At 39.9% G+C, this 19,607-nt stretch overlaps 2 protein-coding genes across 2 annotated transcripts; one reads left to right on the forward strand and one right to left on the reverse strand.

Annotated features, from left to right (window-relative positions):
• Nucleotides 1-871: 871 nt before the first annotated feature.
• LOC138584370 (lipid scramblase CLPTM1L-like) lies at nt 872-7,339 on the reverse strand. The gene is made up of 17 exons (XM_069656586.1): nt 6,997-7,339; nt 6,420-6,511; nt 6,070-6,247; nt 5,821-5,948; nt 5,066-5,144; nt 4,848-4,965; nt 4,457-4,551; nt 4,226-4,310; nt 3,745-3,845; nt 3,597-3,656; nt 3,433-3,483; nt 3,275-3,357; nt 3,014-3,048; nt 2,865-2,920; nt 2,632-2,676; nt 2,351-2,484; nt 872-2,059 (listed from the first exon to the last, which is right to left on the reverse strand). The coding sequence occupies exons 1-17, from the start codon at nt 7,195-7,197 to the stop codon at nt 1,993-1,995; spliced, it is 1,608 nt and encodes a 535-aa protein (XP_069512687.1). The 5' UTR covers nt 7,198-7,339; the 3' UTR covers nt 872-1,992.
• A 516-nt stretch (nt 7,340-7,855) lies between these two features.
• Nucleotides 7,856-19,010, forward strand: mrs2 (magnesium transporter MRS2). Its single transcript, XM_069656587.1, has 12 exons — nt 7,856-8,814; nt 9,485-9,549; nt 9,785-9,821; nt 10,127-10,239; nt 14,489-14,650; nt 14,814-14,944; nt 15,089-15,205; nt 15,472-15,541; nt 15,651-15,733; nt 16,084-16,201; nt 16,968-17,081; nt 17,322-19,010. The coding sequence occupies exons 1-12, from the start codon at nt 8,427-8,429 to the stop codon at nt 17,379-17,381; spliced, it is 1,458 nt and encodes a 485-aa protein (XP_069512688.1). The 5' UTR covers nt 7,856-8,426; the 3' UTR covers nt 17,382-19,010.
• Nucleotides 19,011-19,607: the final 597 nt, after the last annotated feature.

The following is a 19,607-nucleotide window of genomic DNA, read 5'->3' on the forward strand; positions in this document are numbered from 1 at the left end:
GTCTGTAGACTCTTAGTTGTACTGTTTATATTGAAATAACTGGCATACAAAGCTACCAAACCTGGGCACATATAATGCAAGATTAGTTTCTTAAACATGCTTTTTAAAAATAAATTACTCCTGAAATTGCAACATTGTTTTGGTTCAATTATGAAGCAGTCCTGTGACATTAGCATGTAGGAAGTCAAACAAGACTTATAAAAATCTGCTCCAAAATAGGCCATGTTTCAGGGTCTATTCCTACATATATTTCATGTTTTTATTGCAAAAACATTGCGTTGTACAAAATGCCATGTGGTGCTACCAAGCTTAAAATTGAGTTTGGCTACACGTTTCTGTGATGCCAGGGTTGAATCACTGTACTGAACTGTCTGAATAATTCTTAAATCTAATTTAGATTCACTATTTTCAGATATCACAGCGGATACAGCAACAGCAGAGAGGGAAAGAGAGTACAGTGCTAGAAGAAATGAAGACTCAGAAAGAAGAAAAAATATATCAGGAACGACTGCTAGAGGTGGAAAAGAGACGCTAAAGCAGGGGAAATGAAAACTCAGAGATCCCAGTAAGACAGCTAACGTACATCAGTACGTGTATGTTGAAGCAGTCCTCCACCAGCAGAGGGCAGAGCAGGACAAACAACAAAAAGGGAATTAGTTCAACTGTAAAGAATTTAAAGGAAGACAAAATGAAAGGCAAGCTTTGCTGGAGGATTAAATGTATTTTTTGTATTAAATACTCATTGATCTTTGATTATTAACGAGTATTTAACTATTAAAAACTAATTTGTTTCAGCCTTGTGTAAAAGTCTTATTACAGTGGTGTCTAAATCTCAGCTAGAACACACAAACTATTTCAAACAGGCAGAAAATAAAAGGCTGTAAAAAGTTTATTGTCTCTACAACCTTTAGGAACATAATGGAGGCGAGATATTAAAGTTCCTGGTGAGGAACGGATTAATTCTTCTATTAAACAGCTTTACTGAATGTTGTGAGTCAAAATGCACTGCAGGGATCTCATACACACGTCATGCCATCAGGGTATTTTCAGTAAGTGACAAGTTACAAAAGTTCTTTTTATGTTAACATTGCAAAATCAGTCTTGAAACACCTGTACAGGAGTGAACATTGAGTGACAGAAAGAGAGCTCTATTGACATGTTAGAGATACAAGACTACCAGTGTACACATCAGGTAGATGCAAAGGTGAAGAAGAGTGCAAAGTGCTTTATGTTGCTGGTCTGATCCATGTATCTGAAACCCTTCAGGACTCACCTGCATGTCTCATTATTCGCTTGTGTTGCAAAGCCATGCAATGTTCAAACATCAGAGCAAAATGTCTCGTCAGGGTTAAAAAAGAAAGCAAATATTTTGTGTTGAGTTTATGTAATTATACAGAATGACTTTCATTGGATGTAATGATGCACCCTTAAAAAAGAGTTTAGCCTCGTAAGTCTTCAGTGAAATCGTTTTCTTTAAAATTCATCTTCTAAAGCATTTGATGCATTCATTTATTAAGCTTACAGAATATTAAAAAAACATAGTAGCTTTTCTTTGAATCAGTCATAAAGTCTACATGCAGCAGATGGTTATATATTTGTGGTTATGGAGCTATATTAAGGGTTAAAGGAAACATCCTTTTCAATGGACCAGGAAACACTCAGAGTATGTGTGCATAAAGAGGAAAATCAAGCGCACATTACGACTGGTGGTTTGATGCTGTTTATATTCTTCTTGGAGCAGAGTCGAGTGTGCAGCAGAGACGGTCTGGAGCTCCACTGACGCCGGGCAGAACGCAGCACCGTGAGTGTGAAGGCTCAGACGCAGCACAGCTGATCCTGGATCAGTTAGAAGCTGCTGTGGCACACACACTGCCTGTGTGAGTCTCCATTTCACATCTTCAATATCCAACAATTTATGTTTGTTTTCAAACATGAGTTTCTGTGTTTTTTGTGCGATCATTTCATAAAAATAGAGAGGAAAAAGAGTTCTCCTCATTGAGTCTTTAGTTTCTTGCTGTGGGTACCAGACTCTCGTCTTCTGGTCTTGTGGGCGTAACGCCTGGTAGACGTAAAAGAGGAAAGCAGTTATTTTACACACAAATCTAGACAAGAGTCGTTCAGGTATAATGTGAACAGAAAATGTAAGTAAATAAATGTTAAACCATAAAATGTTTTAACAGAGAAAGTTAAAAAATATGCACATAAAATCTACTTGACACAAGTCTGTTACCTCGATTCATTGAGTTTAATATGTGCTTGCTTGCAGTGTGTGATGTCAGTTTTTGTGTTATATATATTAATGTGTGAGTGTAGCAGGTTTTCAATAACGTGTGTGAGAGGAGGGTCCTACCTCCGCTGGTAGAGGTAGAGGAAGAAGAGGAGCTCATCTCTGAAGCAGGAGAGTTGATGAGAGGAGGAGAAGGATGCAGACGAGGAGAAAAAGGAGGCACAGGAGCACAGATCTGAGATCAGCGTGTTCACTCCCTGGTGGAGAGGAAGGAGAGAAAAATGAACTCAGAGATATGCAAACGCTGTCAAGTGAGTACGTGACTGACAAATTCCCTGCAAAAAAATAAATAAATAAAATTCAGAGTTGAAGCATTTAATACGATTAAGATAAGAGCCACTCACTCTGTACATCAGCACTGTCCCCTGCAGGTGGCTCACAGACCTCAGCTGATCCAGAGTGAGGGGAAGAGAAACACATGATGGATGTTTTAGACAAAATCAAAAGGCAGCAGAAGAAAGCTCATAAAGTTATTTATAATGTTTGAACGATCAAGTCTCACACTGCTTTATAATGAGATAATTATTCTCTCATCTAGGCTGGGTGTGTGTGTCTCAAGTGAAGATGAAGCACAGACCTTGTGGTTGATGAAGAGCTGCGGGGCCATAGACAGGAAGCCAAAGGCATACACTCCTGACAGAGAGAGAGTGTAAGTGTCAACAACAGAATGAATCAATCACTAGATGAGCTTGTCTTAATAGTACAAATGGATTTTAGTCAACTCACCAGTCACCAGGCTGTTGATCAACCAGGAGTAGTAGCTGTCAACATAACACCATGAATATTAATCGAATGATCATAAGTGCATATTTATTATTTCCTGGCTTCTTAATGTCTGTGCAGCAGCAGCTGAGCGCTGGTACATACTAGAACTTATATTGGAGCAGATTTTCAAACATAAAATCGTCTCATTTTATATTAAGATATATTAAAATCAACATTTTAACTGTGTGGCAAAGCAGAAAAATAATACAATGTGCAGCTCACCTCTTTTGGCGTAAGTAGGCCAGAGAGAAAATAGCTCCACTGATACACAGAGGATAGACCAAGTAGGACAAGTATCTGGACGCCTAGGGAGAAAACGCACAGACGAAATATTAAAATTAAACAAGAATATAAAATCAGAGAGAAAAACAAAGTCATACCTGTGTGTCATACTCCACTGTCTTTCTTTCCTCTTCATCCAGTTTCTTCACCTGCACAGTAAGAGAGGAGGCAGTGTTACGTTATGATTGTCTGCATAACATTTTATATACAATCAAACAGGAAAACTACAGTGGACACAGAGGCTAAAGGGTGTTATACTCACATGGAGCCGAGACTTTTTCCATTGAAACTGGATGTTATACACTTTAAACACCTTCCACACCTGGCAGGATGACATGTTAGTGGGTTAAAACTGTCTGATTTGATCTTTATTTGAAACTTTCAGTGTGATTAAACCAAATTTAACGAACCTCCACACACGCTCCGAGCCCAACAGGAAGCAGCACGAGTAGACTGGTCTCCTCGAGCAGGTGGAGGAAAATCAGCAAAGTACTCAGACTACGCCACAGAACTGCAAACAGAAGGAAGAGTTCGGGCCTGAATTGAATCATTGCAACATTTTTCAGGCACTGCCCCGCTATGGTCATTTGCAGCAGAACTATACACATTGTTTGAAAGTTCTTTCCTGTGCGACAAGGTAGAGCTGCAACTAACAATTATTTTACTGGCAATTAATCTGTCCTTTATTTTTACGATTAGTCAATTAGGTTACCGGTTCAAAATGTTACAAAATGATGAAAAATGTTGCAAAAAATGCTCAAACCAATTAATAATTTACCAAAAAATTGCTGATTAAAAGTTGACAACTCACCAGTTGATAGAGTAATAGTTGCAGCTACAACTAAGCCTTTAATATTTTAAACTATTTTAAAAAGTCACGTTCTTTCTCACCTGACTTCCTGGACATTCCCGCCATGCTCTTCTTTTTCCTCCACGAGCTGATGTCATTTTTAAGAGCCAAGAATTCACAGATGAGCTGAAGAAATAAAATAATTTAATTTTAGAAGTCTTCATTTGCCAAAAGCCTGAGTTACCACCCATAGAGGCAGGCATATAAACAATAATGCACAATTCATGGATCCAGGTGTATTGGTTAGTATTTGTGCGGTTGTGTTGTCTTACTTGTAAAGCTGTGATGAGTGCAGTCAGCACTAACAGGTAGAGGTTGGAGTCCACCAAAGTTTCTTTAATCTCATCTACGTTTTCCTCTGTGAAGCCTAAAGAAAATAAATAAAGATTCAGTATTGGAGGACGGCTAGATTATTCAGGTTTTATCCAGGTATAAAATACTACAGAAACATAGGGAAACTACGGAAGCCCTAAGCGGACATGTATCCACACATTTTATTTACTCTGTTCTCCCGTGATGACGAGTTATGCGCGGTTGTTTTCTCGAGGTCTCGACTTATTTATCTAATTCTCTCAAGATATCAACCCTGCACCATCGAATGGCCTGTTTTGTTTTTTTAAAATCTTGACTCTCCAAACGTCGACATATCTGTTAGTAGCTCACCAAACTGCCTCAGGGAGTAAACCACGTCCTGTAGATGCACCCAGAACCTGAACCCCCGCAAAGAGATGCCCTCGTAGGACACAGTCAGAGGGAGCTGAACGGTGCTGCTGCTGATCTCCTGTGAACGTACAGATAGAAAGATGTTAGGTCAAACTTATGTCACTCAAAACCAAGAATGTTTGAGATATGATTTGGGATTAAGAGTCTGTATTTCCTACCACGAGGTCTCTGACTCTGAAGCTGAGCTCGTTGATCAGTAGCAGAGGGAGGTAGATCATGTGTCGCCCGTCCTGAGAGCTACAAAGAAAGGAAAGAAGAATGTTTAATTTAAATAACACACATTTGCTTGGGGCAGATTCACTATTTGACAGGCTGGGAGAAATGCTAGAAGAGTACAAAATGTTGTTAATATCTAAATTTGTCTAAGTGCTGATAGAGTAGCAATAATACTGAAAGCGATGCTGCACTTTTTCTGACTCTTTATTGTGTTAGAAGTGTTTAGAAAATGTAACTTTGCTTTGCTATTGGTCGAGATACATTTAGTTTCTTCTGTTTATTTCCCCCCTGATTAACTCATAGACATACCAGGCCTGTGACAGTTGGCTGGCAAACATTTGTTATTTGTTTTAAGCAGTCATAAGACAACTAAATATAAATAGTTATCAGTATGGTAACTACAAGGTACATGGTACAGGGTAAACAGGAAAAATAGATGCTGGTGGAATATTGCACAAATTGGAGGCTGTTGATTGTTTTCCTGTTCTTATATGTTGTAAAATTATTCTATTTAGAGCACTTCTTACATCTATTTTTAATAAATTGTATTCATAAATAGCCAAATAAAATCTCCCTGTATGTTTGATCTTCCCTCTAACAGCCACTGAAGCACGAGAACATCCCCATGAGAAGCAGCGAGTCAGCATCACCATGACTGATCACCTGACTCTGACCTCCAAAGCTTCCTGTGACTTACACTCTCATGTAGCGCCGCACATCACTAGGAAGCCCCGCCTTACTGAAGGTGAAGTCCTCTGACATCATCGTGATTGACAAGTGAGGTCTCCAATGGGATACAGGATTCTCTGATCTGGGACTCGGCCTCTGATGGAGCCACAGAAATAACTTAGTATTTGCTGCAGGGCCTCATGTTTAAATCTGCAGTAAAGGTGACACGGTGGCTGAAATATGATGGGACCAGGACAGATAGTGAATTACATTTTACCTTCTGCGTGTCTCTCTGCCCCTCTGTGTGTGATGGAGCGATGTAGGTGGTGAGCTGAGCTGCGTAGTGGACTTCCCTGCTGTCCTCCAGAGGTGAAACACCGGCTTTGTGAACGTACACGACTGCATACAGAGTGCCATTAGCCCGAGTCTCCTCTGGCAGAGAGACATTCACCTGCCTACAGAGAGAGAGACAGGTGTAATGAAAGAAATGGTAATGTTTCTCCTTTTAAATAAGCATATTAAACCATCTTCTGTTACCCTCTCACTTTAACCACGACTCCTACAGAGACTGCTCCTATTTACAGTAAAAGGACACTTGCATGGTTAACAGATTTATCACTGTGTCACCTTTCAAAAGTAGAGTGGGGGTCGAATGGGTCTATTTTCACAGCGAGGTTGAGTTGGCTGTTGTCTGGCACGAGGCAGGTGAAGACACTCATCTGGATAAAAACAAAAAAGGACAGAGGAGATTCAAAGCAGTCTTTCCATTTTTAGAGTCCAGTTCCAAAATAAGATGCAGATGAAATAAGAAAAAGAAACACCTGGTATCGTTCCAAAAAAGTGCAACTTTATGTAAATTGTAAAAATTGAAGTGAACTCATACTAAACTTATTGAGGCAGAATAAATATGTATCATACTTGTGAAGACATTATCGCAGCACAGTGCAGTATTATGTCAAAAGGAACAGAAAAACACGTAAAACTCACTTCATTAAAAAAAACAAAAACAGATGCATAAACCGAAATTATTGTACTTTACTAACACACGATTTGACACTGGTTTAATGTTAAGCAGTTCTTGCTAAAAACATATATCAGGCCCTAGTAGTAGAGTCTTAAGCTGGAGCTTACAAACATGTTTTGGGTTTGGTGTCCCTGATTTAGCTATTAGCCATAAGAAAACGACACAAAGGCCTGTGCTTACCTGTAGTCTGGGTCTTGCTGCCAGGTAGGAAACGATGCAGGGCTCCCCTTTGCTTCTATCACAGGGTTTGGTGTTGAGGAAGCCGTACAGCAGCCACACGGTGTGCAGCATATAAACCACAAAGACCCCGAGCAGCAGCTTAGCGAGGGAGCTCCTCTTTGCGCCGCTGTCCGCTGGCTTTGAGTAACACGATGGGAACATGGCAGCTGTTAAAACACAATATCATTAACGAAAAATACCATAAAAACGAACTTGCTCTGGTGAAAAACTTATTATCGTATAAGGCGTCAACATAATAAAATCCCAAATCCCCACGCTTCCTCCCTGCCACAGCATCCTTCCGGTAGCCTAACCTGCATCAAGTGGAGGGATGCTGATGCTGACAAAAGCTCCGCGGCTGCGCCTTCACCAGACAGCCCAAATCTCGCGAAGCCACAGCCCAATCATAATACACAATGCATCATATTACGGGTGTCACAAAGGCCAAAATATTGTTTAGCACTCCACTATCCCCTGCTTTGCTATATTGATTAAAAAAACTAACAATTTATATTATAAAACTCGTTTAGGATTTATTTTTTGACTCGATGATCAGTAAGTTCCGAGGATGTGGAAAGACTTTAGTTTATTTTGTGTGTTTATAATCAGTCGTAGGCCTCTAATGGACTGTTCTATTAAATTAAAACTATCCGCAAATTCAGCCAAAATGTTCAGATATTAAATAAAATAAAATGCTAGAAACTAGAGAGCGAGTGATGTACTTTATCACAGACGATCTTTGGCAGTCGGTCGTTGTCACCGCGGTGCATTATGGGCAGGTGCTGCGCTCGTGCCTCTGTCCTCCTGTGTGCTAGTTCTTTCTATCACGCTAATTTGAACAACTGTGTTTTGGGACTGAACCACAGCCTAATGTATTGATTAAGGGAAGCCTATAGCTAGCGACAGGTAACGGACTCTTGTTACTTGTGTCTTCTTTAACTGTCAGTACAAGTTTTAATTAGATAATAACTAAAAAAGCACAAACTGTCCCTGATAGTAGCTAATGTAACTAGCATAACATTCAGAGATGCACAACACACTTGACAACATTGTGAAGAAAACCAATGAGAAGCCAAGCTAAGACAAGATATGACTGGTATTATAGTAGGCAACGTTAACCAGTATATGCTCACAATGTATAACTATTGTGTACGCGCTTTTATTTCAGTTGTACCTGCAGATTTGGACTGTCTCCTCTAGCAGACAAACTGTCAAACAACTCGAGTCAAGGATTATACACACTTCCAGGTTTTATGCTACTCGTATAATCCCTTGATTCTTTTCTCATGGAGACGAACACCGATCGACTCAATTACCTCATCTTGTTGCTATTACACGTTTTATGATCTTTATGCTGCAGCAGTGATAAACATCAGCCCTCCAAACCCAGTATGGCAGTCTGTGTAAAGGCTGTTTGTTGTGCTGGTGTGGAAAGGAGTCTACTCAGGGTGCTGCTGGGTGGCTGTATAAACTTCACAAGGATGTATCAGCCATTAGGTGGGAACTTTTATCCAAAGCGCCTATTTAGTTCTGCCAGTCCATTATCCTCAAGAATAGGTGGGACACTTAAACTTTGCAGTGCTCGTACTGAAGTCTACCCACTGAAGCAAACTGTGCCATTTGGAAGTAGAAAACTGGGACTGTACAGCCGGAGCTACAGTGAAGCTGGTTCAAACATACTCGGCAGTCAAACACCTGTGTCAAGATGTCAACCTGGAAGATCTCAGTCTGCTGTGGAGAGAAAGGAGAACGTACTGCAAGGAGGTGCAACATGGCCTGGTAAGTATGAGGGAGACACTCAAACACTCAATATTTGCGTGCAGTAGAAATCATATTTTTTACATTCTTCTTTCAGTTTTCAGAGGCTTTTATTCATAAACATGAAAGTATCCTGATTACAGTACATGATGTGTTTTTCATATTTCATATTACATGTCTGATAACTTGGCAGGCCGGTTTTATTGACTGATATCAGCTTATCACACATATATTGGTACTGGCGTATCTGTCTGTTGATTTGCCTTGCAAAGATGGCAATGTGTGATGGTAATCTAAAAATAGCCTAGATCTTTCCACGGATGTAAATGTTCCCTTGTAGCTACTAAATTGCAAATGTTTATCTCCTTGAATTCTGTTGGCATGCACAATGGGGCTGTAAGTACACAGGTGTAAGTAGAATAGATACAGTTTCCTACTTAGTTTGTATCTCTAATATAGCTGATTAGCCCTTTAACACCATTGTTCTAAAAGATCAGTAGTAGGCTATTTAGATAGCACTCTTACAGAACGATTACAGAAATAAAGTATACTTGTATTTTGATATTCTTTATTGCTGTATTCAAGGAAGACAAATGATCACAACCTTTTTGAATTGCTTAAAACTCTGTCATTATCAATTTTAGTATCGCATATATAATTTGTGGTTAAACTTTGCATTTTCTCCGAACAGTGTCCTTCGTCCGCCACAGAGTGACAGACACCCCTGTTTCCAGTGTGTCTCCATCTTTTGTAGTGGTAAGAAATGCACCAAAAACAGAAAGATTTAATTGGTTTCTGAACATTAGCTCCTATTGAGTCAAATATACCCTGGGGAAACAGATCCAGACTGTTGGACACAGCTCAGATAAGATATATATCACATATCGTATCAAACATCTAAATACTGTCATAGTTTCATGGAGTGAAATCACGGTAAATCGCGATGATTGTTAGAGGTACATAATCAGCTTCTTGTTTATTCATGTCACAGATGAAGTTTGACCAAGATGGAAATGTGACATCCTATGGTAAGTGTTGGAAAACAAATCTGTCTCTCTTTCAATATGAGAACTCTCACAGAAATAATTTTTTAGCAAGTCATCAGATTTTATTTTAATGATCTCAGAAATCTGCTTTTTGACACACAAGTCACTAAATATATTCATGAAACAGACAAGCAGCATTATGCTCACAGTTGAGGAAGCTCACCACTGATGTGTTAGATGTTTATTGACCTGCAACATATGTCTTTTTAAAATGCTGAACGTGCTAAATAATAGAGTCCCCTCTTACTTTTCTCCTCTTACTAGTGTGATCATTTTTGCCCTTGCAGAGAAGAAGAAAACAGAGCTTTGTCAGGAGCTGAGTCTTCAGGCCAGAGACCTTCGCTTTCAGCACAGCACCAGCCTCACCGCTAGAAACAACTGCATCATCTTACGAATGGAGGTAAGCTCGCGTTCTCTTTTATAAGCACACTTTGTGATTGATGAGATAATTCTGCTCTCAACTGAATCGACATCATCTTTGATCTGGCTGTGTGTTCAAGAAACCTTTTATGACCATAGCTAATAATAATATTTATAAATGTTTTTCCTTATTTTCACAAAGATGCTAATATTTTGGTGCCAATAAATCACAGGTATTCAGAACTTTATTTAACTCAATGCTTAAATCTGACGTGGAGCTTTAGTTACATTTAAAGACATCACACACTCCTCCGCCTGCTGAGTCATCACTTCCACGATGCACGAGGACATTCTTTCTCAAACACCATAGCCGGCTGTCCTTCAGAGGGCAAGTTGTAGTAGAAGAAGCAATGATCCTCTTGGCTAATCATTTTACAGTACCTATCTCCTGGTTGAGGCGAACCAGGTTTGGTCTCCATCAGTGTCACGGTGAAGTTACCACAGTCTTGGTCACACCTGATGGTGAGTGAGAGAACACAGGTGATTCAAGAAATGTAATACAGCTTCTTCAAAACTGTGTTGTTGCATTCTGATGGAGATACTCATGGTAAAAAGAAGAAATGTAGAAAGAAATCATTGCTCTGTAGGGCATACGGAAACTACAGTTGACAGTCAATGAATGAGTCAGTATGGGTGCCGGTTTAGCTCAGCAGTTAAAATCGGCGACCATACACAGAAGCTACATTCCTCAATGCGGCGCCCCGGGTTCAACTCCCGCCTTCGGCCCTTTGCCGCGTGTCATCCCCACTTTCTCTTCCCCCATTTCCGCCACTATCCACTGTCCTCTCTCTAAAATAAAAGGCATAAAAAGCCAAAAAAATTATCTTAAAAAACAAAACAAAAAAAACTAAGTATCCAAGGAAGAATAGAACAGTCCCTGAATTGTTTTCCATTTTGAATTCTTTGACACAACCGGTTCTCACCTGTCCTTCTTCGGTCCTGTCCTGAACGCCAGACACTCCACACAGTCTGCGTGCTCCCGACATTTGCCCGGACAAAACGGGCAGGACTCACAGGTCGGGCCTGAGTATGGTGGCATACATGTACATCTTCCACACTGGCACATCCCTCTGTCGTTACACACTTTCTGGTTTCCTGACATACAGGAAGCAATTTCCATGGAGCAGGCGCATTCCTCACCAGTCCAGTCATCATCACATAAGCACTCACCGCACATGCACACCCCATGACCTCCGCACAACCTGTCGGATTACATTTTTTAATCTTTCACATCTTTTTCTGTAATTTAGTAGAATTAAAAAAAAAAAAAAATATCGCATAACAAATTAATATTCATACCTGCCCTCGTGCCTCGGACAGTCAAAGTTGCTGCACTCGCAGAACTGTCCGCTGTACATTTCTTTCGGGCTCACAGGCTTATCGCACTCACAGTAGCCCTCCACACATTTCCCCCTACCGTTGCACACGGGGGCATTCGGGCCTGGGCGGCAGGAATCTTCATCTGGTGAAAAAAGTAATTCAGTCTGGCATCGTGGTCCAGTGTAAGCCTCGTTGCACTCACACCGGCCGCACACCAGAGTCCCATGGCCGCTGCAGTCTGGGCTGCTTCTCTCACGGTTGCTCGTGCACTCACACTGACCTGGAGAAACAAATGCTGTCTTATGTTTTTGCACAAAGAATTTTCAAAATAAAATGTGTACTTTTTATGGCAGCATACAAAGCATTTCAGTTTTTAAAGGGCTTATTTAATCTTATTGTCCACTGTTTGTGATACTCAGCTGGTTGTGTATTGACTGAAGCAGGTTTCTGAAGTTGTGCTCACACTCCAAAGTGATCTGTAACGTCACACTCAGTGAAAAGCCTCTTGGTGAGATGTGGACAGACCAGGGTCCAGTCAGGTTCTGCTTCTGGTTTAAGTCATCACCCTCACTGTGACACTGATCTGCCTCAAAAGTCGCCTACAGAAAAGAAAGTTTATCATATAATGTTTTTATTTGAAAGAGCAAAACTTTAATAAGACGGTTGCCCCGATTTTCTTCATTACAATGTAATTTTCTCTGACCTGTACGACCAGGGAGTTTCCGTTCACGATACTACTGAATGTGATGTTGACTCCTGCTGGCAGAGGGCTGGTGTCCATGGTCAGCTCAGTGGTTGGCTGGTCTGTCGGCATGGTGATGGTGATAGGAAGGGACTGGCTCACACCTGGCCTCAAAGTGAGGTTAAACTCCTGAGGCTGCAGGAATAAAGCCTTGGCGTCTGCTGGTTCTGTGCTGCAGAAGTTCAGTAGTTTTCAGGAACAAGATAAATCTTTAAGATCATGGCTGTCTTGAAAAAATGATGATTACATAATCTAATGTGGTTTAACGATGGATATTTACCTGCTTTCATTCTTGACAACCTCCACCCTGCCCTGAGGGTTATAGATGTTACTCTTCAAACAGCCTGCTTTGCGCAGGCCCTTTGAGGTATGACAGCGGATGTTAGATTGAGGCACGACACACCACGCACACTCAGGGCCGGACTGGATGCACTCGTTGCAGTTGGAAGCAGATTTGAGGCACTTTTGTTCTTTGGCCCAGCTGGTACACAACGTGAGCAGCAGCAGGCCGAGACAGAGCAGCTTCACAGCCATGCTGCAGGAAGAATAAAGGATAGAGGGGATTTTCTTTAAGTTGTAGTTAAGTCATCAATCAAATCAATCAATCAATCACATTTTATTTGTATAGCGCCAAATCATAACCAGAGTTATCTCAAGACACTTCACAAAAAGGGCATGTCTAGACCGACTCTTTGTTATGTTGAACAACATGAATCACCATGAGTAGCACTTTGGACAGTAGTCATCTGTCATTGATTTTAATAGAATAGAGATTGTAAAGAAAAAATACAGTTGTAGGCGTTAAATAGGAGTGTTTTTGTTTAGTTGACGTACTCACATTTATCTTTTCTATTTGGCTGTCAATATTTCCTTACATTTATTGTGCTCATATTTTGGTAATAGTCACCTGTTTAATGGGCCACACTTTAAAATGGGAATTTAGAACTACAACATGGCTGAAGTAGGGTGAATAATTTTACTTTATGTTGAAGCTGCAGGACTAGAGTGGGTCCTGTTTGTATTTCATTACATTTTAAAGCAATTTAAATTTACATTTTAAAGCAATATGACATTTTAAGTTGAGAATTTGCATCTTTTTGAATATAGAAATGTACTAATATTTAATGTAAATGCTTAAAGATGTTCTCTCTTTGGCGGCACCTAATGGCGTTACACGGTAATTGCGGGAGTACTACATATCCAGACGTCCACGGTTGTCCCCGTTTGAAGCTCTTGATTTTCCTCGCTGACGGTCGCTTTCCTTTTTAGACTGTTTGCCTTCATCTGAGCGTCAAATTTGTTTCTTTTTCTTTGGATTTTCACTTCTTGTTGAAGTTGTATCTGTAGTCATCCATCTTTTCTTCGTTTGTTCAGCCATAGTAGATTACTGTTTACTCACAATACTTGCAGAGACCGGAAAAGCAGTCGCTTAATGAGTACCTCATTCGGTGATAGATAGTGACTTAACAGACTGATATTACATTAAAGTCTTGAAGATTATTACTTTAACATAAACTATATACCCAATTATCTCTTTCCTGACGAGAATAGAAGCCAAAGAGGTCTAAAATTGAGAAGAAAAACCTTCACAAACAATCAACAGAAACTTTTGACTGTGATTAATATGTGACAACAAAAAGCCTAATATACCTGTTGATGTATCTTTATCTAACAGCATACTTCATGTTTCTCAGGTTTTGTACTTAAAATAAACTACAACAAGGAAACAGAGCAGTGCTGGTACATTACCTGAAATATATAAATCCTGTGCTTTAGCTTCGTCTTGGGATAATTTACGTCTACGGATACACAATCTGAGCTCTGACCTGATCGGTGCTTCTGTTTTGGGTATCTGACTGTGGCTTTAGCAAACAAACACATCATGCAGTGTGATTTCACAACAGGAGTTTTTCATTGGTCGGGTCTCTCACTGCAAATATTTGCAGATCAATGTTAACTATTGGGACTGCTGTCATTCAAATGTAAGCACAGACACATTTACATTAAATATATGAAAGGCTAGAGGAAAAAAAGGTAGCTGGTTAAACTACTAGCTAAAAAAAATTGGTAATTTCAATCTTGTGATTGAAGATAAAATATTGTATCTAATATCTGTGGTCAGAGGACGTGTTTTCCAAAGCCCCCTTGTGTCTATGCTTCTCCACAGTCTTTGAAAGCCATCGTGACCCCGCAGTCCCTGTTAGTGTTGGATTTTCGCGGTCTTGGACTGGAGCGTTGGTTGGTACTGGAGCTGGCCCCTCAGCTAGCAACGCAGACACACTCTCTGCCCTTTGAGTTCAGAGCGCTGGAGGCCATACTGCAGCACAAGGTGAGGCAGGGTACAGAAACGCTGCCTGTGTACTTAAGCAAGTTCTAAGCTCGATAAATCCAGCCTGTAAACTGAGCATCAAATTGAGGACACGAGGTTCTGTTCTGAGATAAGGTGAAGCATGATTGTGTATTTATGTGTCTCCATCTGTCTGTGTGAACAGGTAAACACGCTGCAAGCCCGCCTGAATGATGTCGAACCGGTAATGTTGGACACCTTGGAATCATTGGTGGATCCTAAAATCCTTTCTGCTGATAGAAGCAAACTTCATATACTGCTGCAGAACAGCAAAAGGTAAAGCAAACAGACACATCGGCATCTCTGGATTAAAACAGCCCCCCAGCTTTCATGATAACGTTTGTTAAGCAGAACACATTAACAAATGTTTTTTCTCTGTCTCATTCAGTTTCCCTCTCATCTCTCACCTCTCTTCTACAGCTTATCAGAATTGGAGACGGACATAAAAGTTTTTAAGGATTCCCTGCTGAAGATTTTGGATGAAGATGAAATAATTGAAGAACTCTGTCTGACCAAGTGGACCGACCCAAGAGTTTTGTATGTCACACACACACACACACTCACAAACACTTCAATGAATGATAAGTGAGTGGCTGCTGTAAAAGACAAGAAGGATTCATCCGTTCCTCAAACAGTGTGCCTCTCCCCAAGTACAGTGTTTCTGAACCATTGTCCTCACTGGTTGGGGGGTTTGGGCTAAGGGCTTTGATTTGAATTTCAGATTAAAACAAGCTAACTATGACTAGTGTGTGATTCAAAGAGTTTCGTAAATATGACTTTGTCGGTCTGTCCTTCTTTGCTAGTGAGGAGAGCAGTTTGGGTATCGACCACGCTGAGGAGATGGAACTGCTATTGGAGAATTACTACATGCAGGTAATGCATCTCAACAGTTATAAATAATGTACAACTTTTTAATTGATTGCAATTATTAAATGCACACCTGATAAAGAATGTTGAACAGTGTATTATTGTTACTTTACAGGCTGAGGAGCTGGGGAACAAGACCAGAGAGCTGAAAGGGCTGATAGACGACTCTGAGAGTGTCATCTTTATCAATCTGGACAGGTACATGCACATGCACATGCACATGCACATGCACACACAGACAAGGACATTGATATTTTTGGACAGAGGCAATCTCAAAACAAAGTGAGTATAAGGCCTGTACGTGGAGCTGCCTTTTTATTATTGAAGATTGAAGTTCATTTCAATAAACTCTAATGTATTCTGTGTTTGTTTATCATTAACAGGGTTTTGTTTCAAACTGCTTTGACTTTAATAGGTGAAAAAATTATATTAAAAATCTATTTTATTGTTGATACAGGAACAAGACTATTGTTCTGAGACAGACTTGCTAGTTTTAGGTTTTAGTCGGACTTCAATATGTCCTCTTACATAGGCCTTTTTCATTCCAGCCATCGTAACGTGATGATGCGCCTGAATCTGCAGCTGACGATGGGTTCCTTCTCCCTCACCTTGTTTGGTCTGATAGGGGTGGCCTTTGGAATGAACTTGACGTCGAGCTTCGAAGAGGTGGAGAATTATGTTGCCTACATTTTTGTGATTATGTGTTCATCGGTATTGATCCATAGGTTTTTTACTGAGCCTTTTTTATGTTAAAACCAATGACTGTATATATAGATGGATGATGCATCTCCATCTGCTCTCATTGTACGAAATTGATGCCAAAATAGCCCCCGTTATAGGTGCTGCCATCTTGCGATGGTGACGTCATTTGGAGCCAGAGTTGTGCAGTAGAGGTTGACGGGTGGAGCCGCCGTAGCCGCTTACGCCAACCAAAACACACTTAAATTACAAGAAAAAAACCCGTCAAGGATCCAGCACGCATATTTAACAGCAGAACAGCTTCTTTGTGTTGGTCTGAAGCAGACATTCACAGATACGTAAACTCCAATGACTGTAGTGATTGAGCTGTATTTGTCAACAGAGCTGTCAATCATAATTTTTACAGCATCAAATAACTAATTAAAAATGAACTTGTCAGAAAAATGAACACTTGGACGTAAATCAGCATGATAAGAACTAACTATAATGAAGAAACCATGTTTGAGAAAAGTGTATTTCATGTGTGTTTTGATTTTATAGTTTGACTCATGTCCCATCTGTTAACATGGAGGAGGCAGACATTATGACCTATACTGCAGCTAGTCAGCAGGGGGCACTCGAAATGTTTTGGCTTCACTTTTAGGGAGCTGTCGTGTCGTCCATCTTTTTATATTGTCTATGGTCGAAACCAATTTGTGTATTTATGTGTTTGCCTGTTTGTTTTCATCACCAGGACCCTCGTGTTTTCTGGCTAGTCACAGGCTTCATGTTCCTGGGCAGCGGGCTGATATGGAGACGACTGCTGTCATTCCTGGGTCGACATCTAGAGCCTTCAGTGCCCCCACTAGTAATACAAACACACACATGGACGTTTAATAATATAATAGTGTATTCCTCTATGGTTCAGTTGTTTTCATCATTTGGCACCTCATAAGATGAATACAAGTCTTCCATCTCTGATTGTGCATGTACTAAAGCACCTCCTCACTCCAACACGAGTCACTGCACATACTTTTATTTAATATACCAGATAAAAAAGCGGTTAATGATCATAATGTAAGTGTCCGTTCTGCTGTTTGTGATTTAGATCCCTCCTGTTTGGAAGAGAAATCTGAAAGCATCAGACGTAAAGGCAGGAGTCAGATGATGATGATGATGAAGATGATGTCGTTCTACCTCCGCTGCCACAGACCTCTTACAGACTTCAAAGACTTCACCACCATGGAGCTCCTAGATTCTCTACAAAGACTGGACATTTTTGTTTTTTAAACACGCCTCATGTTGTACTCTCCCATGCCTACAGCAGAGGTTGAGACTGCATCTAAATGTCTGTAGATGATGTGTATCTGCTTCCTCGTCACCATCATTATATTTCTGGTACTGTGTGGGTGTTGTTTCAGATGCTCGATTAGATGTCATCATACGACATGTAGGCATACAGAGTATTGCTCAGTCATCTCTGGTTTTAGGCCAGTCGGTGGATGTGTGGGCGAGCAGCAGCACTGGGACCGTAAAAGACAACCAAACTAATAAGGTAACCTCCTCACATGCACTATGTATGTTCATTCATTTCATAGGTGTTGAATTAAATCGGATTAATTTAATTTAAATTAATGTAAACCAAATAAATGTGTGAAGTCTTTTGTAGAGGATTATAAAGTGTTTTTTCCTCTATGCTGAATGTGTAAGAATTTGCTGGGAAGTACGGAAGCCCTTAGCGGACATGCATCCGTACATTGTATTTACTCCGTTTTCCTGTGATAAGTTATTTCTGGTCGTTTTCTCAAGATCTCGATTTATTTGGCTAATTATCTCGAGATAACAAAGCTGGTTTTCTGGTGATAACAGGGTAATTTTCCAGCGATCTACAAAACAAAACAACAGGCTGGTCACTGTGATATTACAGACCAGGAAATGCCATGCTGCCATTGCCCACACTAATGAGGTAAGTTAAGCCTGTTTCTATGTTTGTTTTGTGCCTTTGCAACTCAAGATACCAGTTATGAACCTCTGACGTTATGGTGGTGTGGCATCGTTATCTCTTGATAACGTGATAAATAAGTTGAGATCTCGGCCAGAAATAACTTATCATGGGAAACTGGAGTAAATATAATGTATGGATGCATGTCCACCAAGGGCTTCCGTAGGGTAAAGACCCCAAAAATGTAACAGATTATAACTGGGAATCTGATGCGATTGTCAACATAGCTGATTTATAACAGAGTCCCTTGGGAAAAATTGTCAGGCATTTCTATAGTGAAAAAAAAAATGTCTGAGTTGAGTTTTGTTTTAATTTTGTGTCTCACTTTGTTACTGTGAGTGTCTCAAATTGACATTTGAACCAAATTAAAAGGTCTCAGCATATGAGCTTTCAAGACTTTCAAACTGTTATTGAGTCCTTGTTCATATTTGTATGAAACCCGTTAATATTCAACAAATGTTTAGTATTCTAACAAGTAGAATCCCAATAAAATGCACTGTGCAAGTTGTGAAATAGAAAAGGTAACCATGATCACTGTGATGTAAATCTGTGTTGATTGGAGCTCGTTTCATCGTATTTTCTTGCTTGATGTGCCCTTTTGAATAAGCCTTCCATATATTGCTGACTGTAATTTAACTTTAAACATTAAGCAATAACTTAATGTTCTGCACATTATTTCATTATTATTTCCTCACAATAAACGAGGCCTTGGGCTGCAAATAATGATAATTCTTATTGTCAAATTATCTGTCAATGTTTTTCTCCATTAATGGATTAGTTGTTTGGTCAATAAAAGTGTGACAACATGGTGAAAAATTTCATTCAGTTTTTCCCTGAGCATAGAGAAGTCCAGAAACCAGAAATGTTCACATTTAAGAGAATTTAGACATTTTTTTCTTAAAGAATTCCTCAAATTGATTAATAAATTATCAAAGTAGTTGAACAAGTTTTCACCTAAAACTCCTAAAAGAAAAAAGCTGAAAGAGTTCCTTATTATTTCACTCTCATGTCAGATTTGACTCATATTCCATGTATTTTGCAGTCATACGAACTTTTCTTCACTAGATGGAGTCATATTCTTCTCCATACACTAAGGTGGAAGCATGCACTAGTCGGTCCCTTATTTCAGGTTTTAAAAAAAAAAGGCTACATTATAAACAGTATGGCATCCTGAAATGTAGAACACTGCCATGTTTAAGTAAAAAACGTTAATCTTTTTAATTTTCCTTTTGTCAGAGCAATATAACATATGGCAAACAACACTTTATACCAAGTAGCAAGAGCTGTCCGCTTGATAAAGGCAATCAGAATTTACGCTTTTATGTAGCTTTTCAAACCGTTTTCGGAATCTGTATTATCTTTATTTAGAGAAGTTGCTGTAGCTGTTTCCTT

Source organism: Semicossyphus pulcher, unplaced genomic scaffold (genome assembly GCF_022749685.1).
Source record: "Semicossyphus pulcher isolate SPU_LCO1_2020_fin unplaced genomic scaffold, fSemPul1.0.p SCAF_9, whole genome shotgun sequence".
Classification (NCBI taxonomy): domain Eukaryota; kingdom Metazoa; phylum Chordata; class Actinopteri; order Labriformes; family Labridae; genus Semicossyphus; species Semicossyphus pulcher.

Coding starts and splice junctions, on each gene's coding strand:
- LOC138584370 (XM_069656586.1), bottom strand. CDS start 7,197: ATGTTCCCATCGTGTTACTCAAAGCCAGCGGACAGCGGCGCAAAGAGG. Junction 3,358..3,432: donor CAGTGGAGTATGACACACAG/GTATGACTTTGT, acceptor TTTTCTCCCTAG/GCGTCCAGATACTTGTCCTA. Junction 3,049..3,274: donor GCCTACTTACGCCAAAAGAG/GTGAGCTGCACA, acceptor TTATGTTGACAG/CTACTACTCCTGGTTGATCA.
- mrs2 (XM_069656587.1), top strand. CDS start 8,427: ATGGCAGTCTGTGTAAAGGCTGTTTGTTGTGCTGGTGTGGAAAGGAGT. Junction 8,815..9,484: donor AGGAGGTGCAACATGGCCTG/GTAAGTATGAGG, acceptor TTCTCCGAACAG/TGTCCTTCGTCCGCCACAGA. Junction 17,082..17,321: donor AGCCTTCAGTGCCCCCACTA/GTAATACAAACA, acceptor TTTGTGATTTAG/ATCCCTCCTGTTTGGAAGAG.